Here is a 10,283-nt window from a genome sequence, read left to right on the forward strand (position 1 = left end):
GATCTAACAAATGACCCCCCCCCCCCCCCCTCCATTCTCTTCTCTGGCTACGCCAATCCCAGGCATACCACCGCCGCGGAATACGGAAGACAAGCGGACTTGCAAACAAACAAACAAACAAGCAACACAGAGCTGCGGATATTATTTTTGAATTATCCAGGTATTACTATGGCAATAATACCGAAGATGGACACGATACGACCTCGTTTATATTCCACGCTTTGACTGCCCTGTCAAAGCCGACCACCAGCACGCAGACTTCCTCCCCTCCCTGGCGCAGAGCCTTTTCTCCGTTGTAACTATTTGCTTTTTTAGGAGATCATTTATATTTATATATCGATGGCGGGCAAAACAAAACCAGTGACCGCTGGGGATAAACCGGACACTATCGATGACGCCGAACTGGCACTGGAAGGCATAAACATGCTGCTGAACAATGGCTTCAAAGAAAGTGACGATCTGTTCAAAGCACACAGGTCAGTGGACGACTGCGGTCCACTTCTGCAGCGCCTCCGGGGGGAGCACGTGTTACCCTCTCCCGTTCGAGCCCTCTCGTTTGACCAGTGGATCTCAAGGAATTTTGGTCTACAGCGAGTCTCGTTATTTGTGGTGCTTTTGTGTTCACTTCAATTTGCATAGGACCGGATAAGCAAAGTGACATGTTGTGTCTTGATCACATTGCTGTGTATCTAGGTGTGTCATCCCAGGGAGATTAAATGCATGGAATATATATAGAGAGAGAGAGAGAGAGAGAGAGAGAGAGAGAGAGAGAGAGAGAGAGAGAGAGAGAGAGATGTTCCTAGTGTATCAAGACAGGCATTCTGATGGTTATACTTTTGAAATCGAATCACTTCTGTTTTCTCATAGCCTAACACAATGTATAGGCATAACGTTACGTCATGCTATTACTAGGTCATACAACTGGTTTATTGATTTGGAAGCTCAGACTCGTTTCCAAGTAGGTTTGTCTGCCCTAAACAAACCATGGCCATTGTAGATGTAAAAACAATGCTCATTTAGATAGCATGCTCCTACAAGTTGACTGTATCGTTTTATAACAAAACGATGAAAACCTCACAACCAGTGTGAATTCTAGCCTTTAGCCTTACTATTGGCTATGATTGCTGTCAAGGTTGAATGACAACCATGACTTTATCAATGGCAAAGAAGGTCAAGCAGTGGGAGACCCGGCTCCTGGTGAAAGCTTAAATGTCACCCTTTACTTCTAATTGCTCTCCGTGTTAGAAGGACCTCACACTGTGGCTGTGAAAACAGGAACAGTGATCGGGGCAATTTCCTGACAAAGCCAAAACCAACTCAGAAAGAAACTTGTGACTACTGTAGGCCACAGTGAGACAGCTATTTCAGGACCAATCCTAGAGGCATTATTAAAGTCTACACATATTTCTTACACATATACCCCGCTGGCTCTTTCTGCAAAAAGACTCCCCTAGGCTGTTGCTATGTTTAGCCTTCACTCTGATAGTTTGTCTATTGTCTTTTCAAGGAACCACAGCCCTTTAATGAGTTTCGGAGCCAGTTTTGTCAGTTTCTTGGTAAGTAGTGGTGCAGCATTCTACATGAAACCACTGAGCCCTGATTTTCCTGGCTATCAATGCTGAGTGTCATTACTATATACCGTAAATACTATCAACCTACTATACAGCCTACTGCTATTCAACCATGCAAAGTATTGTATTTAGCCTAATTGTTATTTATTTTCTTTATTTTCCTCTTGAAAGTAATGGGTGTGATAGATGGTTTGCAATTGAAACACACTCAATTTATCACGGCTTTATTGTTTATTTTGTCAACCCAGTGCTTTATTTAGTTTTGCCTGTGCATCGTTGAGATGTTTTGTTCTCCGTGCCGCAGAACGCCATGATGACGTTCGAGGAGGAGAAGATGCAGACGGCCTTCGAAGACCTCAAAGCGACGGAGAGGCTGTGCGAGAGCGAGAACGCCGGCGTCATCGAAACCATCAAGAACAAGCTGAAGAGAAACGTGAGTCGGCGTGAGTCATGGATGTATGTGCATGGACGTCACACACACGGGGGCGTAATGCACCCACTTAACATAATGCACTCACACACAGCTGCTGAGAGAGCCCTTCTGGTACTCTGTGCTTATTCAAATAATAACGAAATCTGGTGATGGGTAGAATGGAGGTTATTCAAAGTAGTAGCACACACACAGACACCGAGGTTTTTCCGGTCGCCCCGGTGGCTTGCATGCCCTGCACAACCTCCAGCGCTAAGTGGCTTTTAGTAACGTGACCCTGTGTTGTGCAGGTGGACTCCCAGAGGTCATGGCTGGCCATGCTAAATCGCCTCCAAAGGCAGATCATCATCGCGGACTGCCAGGTGTACCTGGCCGTGCTGTCCTTCATCAAACAGGAGCTGTCGGGTAAGAGGCCTCCTGACCGCCCCGGGCACGCTGTGGTGGGGGTCGGTGGGTACTGTTCCCGTGAGAGCAAGAGTTGTTCACGTCGCTTGGACACCTTGTACACGTGTATCATCACGTACCCATTGCACACCTGACCCTCCCTGGAAGGAGGGATCCCCCACTCTGCGTTCCTTCTCAAGATTTCTTCCTTGCTAATTAAGGGAGGTTATTTGCCCTCTGGGGGGGCTAAGGTTAGGGGGGGCGTCATTAATATATAAATATGGCTTGTTAAGCCCTTGAGACTGTACCTGTGATTTAAGGGCGGTACAAATACTATTTAGAGATAGTTTTTTCTGATTCGAACGACCTTTAACCTCTGACCCCCCCCCCTCCCCCCTTGACACAGCGTACATCAAGGGGGGCTGGCTCCTGCGCAAGGCCTGGAAGATGTACAACAAGTGTTACAGCGACATCACCCACCTGCAGGAGGGCGGCCAGCGACGGCCCTCAGACGCCCAGGGGTCCGCCTCGCCCACGCCCTCCTCCAGGTCCCAGCAGTCCCTCGGCGACCCCCCCGCCGACACCCCCGTCCCTGCTCCCGTCCCCGCGCCCGGCCGGGTCCCGGACGCGGGCCACTCGGAGGCCCTGGACCGGCTCAAGGGCTCGGTCAGCTTCGGCTACGGCCTCTTCCACCTCTGCATCTCCATGGTGCCGCCGCACCTGCTGAAGATCGTCAACCTGCTGGGTTTCCCCGGCGACCGTCTCCAGGGCCTCGCGGCGCTCGCGTATGCCAGTGAAAGTAAGGACATGAAGGCCCCCCTAGCCACGTGAGTAGGCGTGCCGCACATCTCCCCGTGATATGCAAAAATGAAAATAAAAACAGGATTCAACCCCCAAACAACGACACGCGTTCACACACACGGTCACGGCCGTGTGGCCGTGACCGTGTGTGAACGTGTGTCGTTGTTTGGGGGTTGAATCCTTTTTTTATTATCATCTTTGCATATCATTAGCCTCTTAATTGTCAAAGTCCTATTTTAAGGTTTATCTTGTCAAAAGACCTTCAACCCCCAAACAACGACACGCGTTCACACACGGTGTCAAGGCCGCGTGTGTGAACGTGTGTCGTTGTTTGGGGGTTGAATCCTGTTTTTATTATCATCTTTGCATATCGTTAGCCTTATAATAGCCTCATAATCGCCAAAGTCCTAGTTTAAGGTTTATCTTGTCAAAAGACCGATAAGCAGTTAGTGATTCTGGAATGTAGAAAACACTCTGATTGGCTTCGGATGTAGCCAATGAGGAACAGTGAATCAGCAGCGTTAGGTTAGAGTAGAGTTAGGTTAGATATCACCCTTTGGCCAAAAATATGACCACGGCAATTATGCTAGGAGGCAAATATATGTTGTGTTCACAACGGATAGGACCGAACGGTAGATGAGATCATTACAGAATAGGAAGGGGTTGGCGGGAGTCTTGCTGCGATTGAGACGCTATCTGCTATTGTGTACACTCTACACACACAATAGAGTGTAGAGTAAAGTAGGACCGGTGATCCTCAAGGTGCCTCACTCTCCACACTGTAGAATGTGAAGCACCTTGATGATCACCAGTCCTACTTTAGGTCATGATGAGTCATGTTTGATAATGAGTAAACATCTCGACCCAGCAAACCCACCCACACATAAAGACCCTGAGAGCTCGAGTCATGCTCCGTATTCCTCTCAGGGGGCCACTTTAGCCGCGCTAGTAATATAACAGGGCGGCAGGTATGCCAGCATACCTTTCCGTGTGTGCGTGCGTGCGTGCGTGTGGCTGCAGAGCAAGTGTGGACGTGTCTCAGAGCTAACTATTCTGTAAAAGATGGCTGTGATAAATCAGTGTTTCAGGAGGGTTCAAGTTTGAATATTATTATGTATAAAGATTATATTGTAACTTTGAAAACATAAATTTATTCAGAAGACTTTGGCCCACATATTGTGCTTAACTAACTTATTACAGAAGAACATTTTTACTTGTGAATGGAAGTTTTGCATGTAGAGAAATGTGAATACTGTACTATTGACTTAGTGTATCCTGTATTTCATTGGTGTGGTGTTTTTTTTTTACCTTGATTTGTGCAGTACAAATTAAGACTTGAACTGTGATTCGAGAATTTGACTGTCTGACCCACACAGCTGTATGATTGTATTTTCTTGAACCACCACTGTTTTCTGCGTTCCATGCAGGTTGGCCCTCTTGTGGTATCACACGGTAGTGCAACCCTTCTTTGCACTAGATGGTGCTGACACACAGGCAGGGTTATTGGAGGCCAAAGATATTCTTCAACGAAGGGAGCCCGTCTACCCAAACTCCTCCCTCTTCATGTTTTTTAAAGGGAGAGTACAACGCCTCGAGGTACATAGAAGTTCAGAAATAGTTTAAACTTCAATCACTTTTATTCAGCACAATTCAGATAAATATGGATATAGTATTGGCGTGTAAAAACATGATCAATTTTTTATTTATTTTCAAAGTAATTGTCAAAAACGAATTCATTATTACAATGATGTGAAGATCAATCGATCTATCTATCAATCCATATCCAGTTGCCAAAAGATAAATGTAGTTACCACTAGAATAAATAATTGGTTATTGCTCTTTATTAATTAGCAGAGAACTTGGCAAAGGATACCTTTTTAGCTTTGTGTTGGGAATATATTGCATTCTATTTATGGCTTGTTGACTTGAGCATCATACTTGAGCCTTTCGAGCAAACTTCACTACAGTTAGCTCGAGGGCTAAAGCATCATGCTAATCCGTGCAACATCTCAAAAATGGATCAAACAATAGACTGGTGCAGCCTAACTTCCTGCCAAACGACAATTCTTCAACAGTGCCTGGGCTGTATCCGGCCTGACCAGTCTGGTTCCGTGGCTCTGGTCCCCAGCCTCCTAACCTTCCTTCCTCTGCTCCCCAGGGCCTGATCAGCGATGCCCTGACATCCTTCAGCAATGCCCTGGAGCTGGCCACCGACCAGAGGGAGATCCAACACGTGTGTTTATATGAAATAGGTACCACTGCTCTCTGTTACGTTTAGCCCGTGCTAGATGCTTAAAAAGTCTGTGCTGGTTATTTAAATTGCCTATGCTAGTGGCTATCCAAGTAGCCAGTGGCAGTTCTACACCATTCCAACTGCTGCGTTTGACTGGGCGTTGTTCGGCTCGAGGGGCCGGGTGCAATCGTGCGTAATGTTTTCTTCACTGCATTCTAGGAATTAAGAAAGCAAGAAAAAACGTTGTAAATTCTTGGACACCAACATGTTGAAATGTTTATGAAGAAAATCGTGTAAACAGTTGCTCAAGTAGCCCATGCTAGTTGCTCAAGTAGCCCAGGATAGTTGCTCAAGTAGCCCATGCTAGTGGCCCAAGCAGCCCAGGATAGTTGCCCAAGTAGCCCATGCTAGTGGCCCAAGTAACCCACGCTAGTTGCTCATATTGCCCAAGTAGCCCATGCTAGTTGCAAATTGCCAATGCTAGTTTGTCCAAATAGTCCGTACCAGTCGCTTGTGTCACAAACCTCAACGACTTATCCGATCATATTGATTTCCATTTCAGGTTGGTGCAGCATGATTGAGCTGAGCTTCACAGACGCCTACCGGGCGTTTGAGCGGCTGAAGAGCGAGTCCCGCTGGTCCCAGTGCTACTACGCCTACCTCACAGGAGGTGTGTATGCCAGCGTACACATTGTGGTTGTAGCTTGTAGCGTTCGAGCTAGCTCCCGAGCTAACACCTGTATCCGCGGGTCTCCTGCAGTGTGCCAAGGAGCCAGCGGGGATTTGGAAGGAGCGGCGGCGGTCCTGAAGGACGTCCAGAGGCTTTTTAAACGCAAGAACAATCAAATAGAGCTGTTCTCCCTCAAAAGAGTAAGCACACGCACACCCGGAACCTTCCAGTCAGGATACACAAAGTCGTAAGTACTTGATTACATGTGCTGTTTTTTGGGGAACCGTTTGACAGGCAGAGAAGCTGAGGAAGCCCAGGCCGTCGAAGGACCTGTGCAGCCTGGCTGTGATCGAGGTTCTGTACCTGTGGAAGGCCCTGGCCAACTGCTCCGTCCCCAAGCTCCAGACCATGATCCAAAGTATGACATCCCCCCCCCCCCCCCACTCTCTGCATCACAAGTGGAATGTGGCTCAGGAGGTACAGCGGGTGGGCTGGGAACCGGACAGTGTCAGTTCGATCCCCTGCTCCTCCTAGCTCAGTGTCGAGCTGTCACTTGGCAAGACACCTTACCCTGACTGCTCCTGGCGAGCGGCCTGTCGCCTTGCCCGGTTGAATGTTAGGCAATATTGTCAAATGCTTGTGCCCAGAGTGGTTAGAGAAGCGATATATAAATGCATTCCAGTTACCATTTACAAGAAGACCAGTAAGAGCGTTACTTAGATGGTTGTTGTGGGTTGCCTCGTCCAACTTGGCATTCTGTTCTCCAGTCCTGCAGGGAATCGAAGATGCTTCGTGTGCAGGCTTGAAACACTTGCTTCTCGGCGCCATACATAGAACTCTGCACAACACCAAGGACGCCATTCAGGTACCCCCCCCCCCCCCCCCCCCCCAACACACACACTCGACGAAATACATAAACAACATGACCCAGGCCCACGTCACATGACCGTAGATCACAGTTCATGACTCGGCTGTTTCTCTCTGGATCCTCGCAGCATTTCCAGCTGGCCGAAAGAGACGAGGTGGGGTGTCTGAGCAACTCGTACGTGCAGCCGTACTCCTGCTACGAAGTGGCCTGCGTGCTGCTGGACTCCCCAGAGGTGGGTTCCAGAGCCAGGGGGATGGGAGCAGGAGGGGGGGCTGGTACTTCTTTCTGGACTGGAAGTGAACTTGAATTAAAACAATGTCTTCTTGCTTTTTGGTTTAGGCTGCAGAGAGAGGGAGGGCACTCATGCTTCAGGCCAAGGTGATTTACCCTAGAACCTTTTTCCCCAATATCCCAACGTGCACCTCCATGTTGTTGCGGTGCTTCTGTTTACATCATTATACCTGACCATTGATTGACTTTAATCACCGGGCCGTCTGCTGTGCTTTTGGACCCTGCAGGAGGAATACGCCGGCTATGATTTTGAAAACAGGCTTCACGTCCGCATCCATTCGGCCCTCGCCTCCACGAGAGCGGAGGCCCCCCAATGAGGAACGCAAGTTTTTGATTTGAAAGATGCACTGGAAAAGAAGAATAGAAAGTATCATCCTCTGGCACAACTCATCGGGTTCAATTTGTAAAAAAGTTTTTTACATAATGAGCCGTTAACTAAATTCTAAAACTTGGTGGAAAAAGCTTGGTCAATGTTTAAGTTATTTTATAGAACTGTTACACTCAGCACTTATGGCCCCTCCATGCCCTATCTGTAAACAATTCACGAACGGAGCTGTAATGTGCTCTAGTTAGCATAAATTATTCCTTACTCTTTGTGGCCAGCTGAAACATTATCCAGATGGATTTTTATTAATTCTGAATATAGGGACACACACACACACACACACACACACACACACACACACACACACACACACACACACACACACACACACGACTCTGATACACACACACACACACGTCTCTGATAATGACTTTGATCTATGAAAGCTTTTACTATCAATCCCCTTCAGTGTCAGGAATTGATTTCATTTTTACAATGAGCGGAGCGTTGCTAAATCCAATAGCCCTACTGCAAGCCGAAGCCATCTCGTTTACCATAGCCTATTCTCTCGATGGGTACAATACATTGTTGTAAATAATTTGCGATTTGTTTACATGTGCCAACATGTCCTTGCACTAACAAGTGCCCTAGTTGCACATTTTGTACATTTTTCCGTTCTGTGGTTTTACTTTGTTTGAAACCAATAAATGTCTCGAAATGACGAACCCTGTATGTTATCTCATATATTCTCGGGTATGATATCAACCGACTTCAAAGACTCCACAATGTCCCGGATCAGTTTGTGTTGTGTTCTTAAATGAAGATCGGACAGCCGCCAAGTGATTCCAGTAATTTAGCTGGAACACACACTCGCTCTCCAGCATTGAGACAAAAGGAGAGTGTGTGTGTGTGTGCCTGTGTCCCTGCATGTTCCCCCATCTGGACAGGCTGATCCTCAGGCTCCTCTTAAAGCCCAGCTGGGGAAGTGATATTCAGGCTGGAACTGAGGAGGAACAGGATATTCTTACAACAGAGTGGAAAGAGGAGACTGGCCACGACCAGTCAAAACACAAAATAAACGCACAACAGCCACTGGGGTGTCCCGTGGTGTGAATAATTAAACGCGTGGCGCCGGACGAGGACTTAATGTGTTCATGATCTCTTGCTGATGACGAACTCTGCATAAATCGACTCCTTCAGCTGATTACATGCCACTCAGCCACTGCTCAGATGGAGAAGGATTACTGATGACAGGAGAACAATTGGGACCCGTCGATGAAGAAGTATAAAGATAAGAACGAATGAGAACCAGATGAGAACCAGTCAGCCTGAACCGAGTCTCTATTTCTTGAACGAATGATTAGAAAGCGAAGCGGCAATACGCCCTGCTCTCTTGTCTTGGAGATCCAGACCTTTAAAGCTGGGTTGAACCGGTGGAACTTTCATGCACATCAGGCCTAGATTTCTTACTAAAACCGAGCTTATAATGTAATGCCTCTGTCCATGTTGCTGACGGTCCCGAACGTACGTGATTAAGGACGATTTTGGAGCTGATTGAAGGCGTGGTGTATATATAAACGCTTATACTTTTAGTTCTCACTAGTAAATAGATTACGGTAATTGTAACCCTACTTCAGTATTTTTCAATGACAATGATTTGCGCTTTACAATATTTTATACAGGCCATGTATGAACCTATTGTCACAGTGGCTGCACATCCTCTCGAGGAAAATAAACTTTTGTGTAGTTCTGGTGGATATATCCTCGTGAATATCCCCTAGTCATGTTACGTGGCCTACTTTAATTAGAATGATTAACCAAATGAAGGGGAGAATAAAATTGTCGCTATTCTTAGACAATATCCACTAGAGGTTAAGTCTTTGATTAGATATCGCCTTAAAGTCTCTGTTAATTGCAAGCATAATTAATAAGGAATTAACTTGGGAGTGTGATGTGACTTGGTATCTAATTAGACTAATTGCTGACAGTGTGTTTGAACTGCTTGGACAGGAGTTTGTTTTGATGTGAACAGAGATAACAGGGTTCCCATTAGAAACCATGGCATTTGGGAAATGTATTCAAATCAGAAAGTCAAGTAATCCAGCTGTAGGCAATAGCTCCCCCAATAATTGTTTAATTTTTGACTGTGAATGTTAAGATAGAAAGTAGCTAGTATATTTTGTAAAAAAAAAGCCTTGATTTCCCAGCTGTCTGCCGCTAAATGGTTAGCTATTGGCCAACGATGGTAGGCCTATATTTTTCAGTTACTTTCACGCTGTTTCTGTTATGAGAGCTGCCAACTCTCACACATTGAATGTGAGACTCAGTCAAACGTGTGAATATAATGTTTCAGGTTTCTTTTGGTTTTAACACGCAGCAGGACCCCGGTCGCTGGACCATTAGCTAAAAGTTCTCTCTGTTTCCCCACGGAGATCGGGAAATTGGTAGAGTCGGAGGTTACAGACAGTACAATAGACGTGAGAGAGATCGACGTTACGTTTAAAACCTACATTATGGTTAAATGGAAACAGCAGGAATTGACCTCTGGTCTCTGGCGGTTTATCCAAAAGTGCTCTCCACTGCACCACTGAGACAGGAACAATGATCAAGAATCAATTATTGAGAATAAATAATCAATTCAACATTACAATTCCCATGACATTCCTAAGTAAAATGACATTAGGTTGCGTAGAAACCCCGAACCCTGCTC

General features: G+C 46.4%; 1 protein-coding gene across 2 annotated transcripts; it reads left to right on the forward strand.

The window, feature by feature from the left end:
* Positions 1-28: 28 nt before the first annotated feature.
* LOC130388068 (tetratricopeptide repeat protein 39C-like) lies at positions 29-8,319 on the forward strand. Of its 2 annotated transcripts, none has more exons than XM_056597395.1 (14): positions 29-476; positions 1,508-1,556; positions 1,876-2,004; positions 2,304-2,406; positions 2,792-3,212; positions 4,614-4,782; positions 5,345-5,438; positions 5,982-6,089; positions 6,180-6,289; positions 6,384-6,507; positions 6,857-6,954; positions 7,085-7,189; positions 7,297-7,335; positions 7,476-8,319. In XM_056597395.1, the coding sequence occupies exons 1-14, from the start codon at positions 340-342 to the stop codon at positions 7,563-7,565; spliced, it is 1,776 nt and encodes a 591-aa protein (XP_056453370.1). In that variant the 5' UTR covers positions 29-339; the 3' UTR covers positions 7,566-8,319. The 2 variants fall into 2 exon arrangements, with proteins under 2 accessions (XP_056453370.1, XP_056453369.1); XM_056597394.1 differs by having other exon boundaries at positions 2,292-2,406; positions 7,476-8,318.
* Positions 8,320-10,283: the final 1,964 nt, after the last annotated feature.

Source organism: Gadus chalcogrammus, chromosome 8 (genome assembly GCF_026213295.1).
Source record: "Gadus chalcogrammus isolate NIFS_2021 chromosome 8, NIFS_Gcha_1.0, whole genome shotgun sequence".
NCBI lineage: Eukaryota > Metazoa > Chordata > Actinopteri > Gadiformes > Gadidae > Gadus > Gadus chalcogrammus.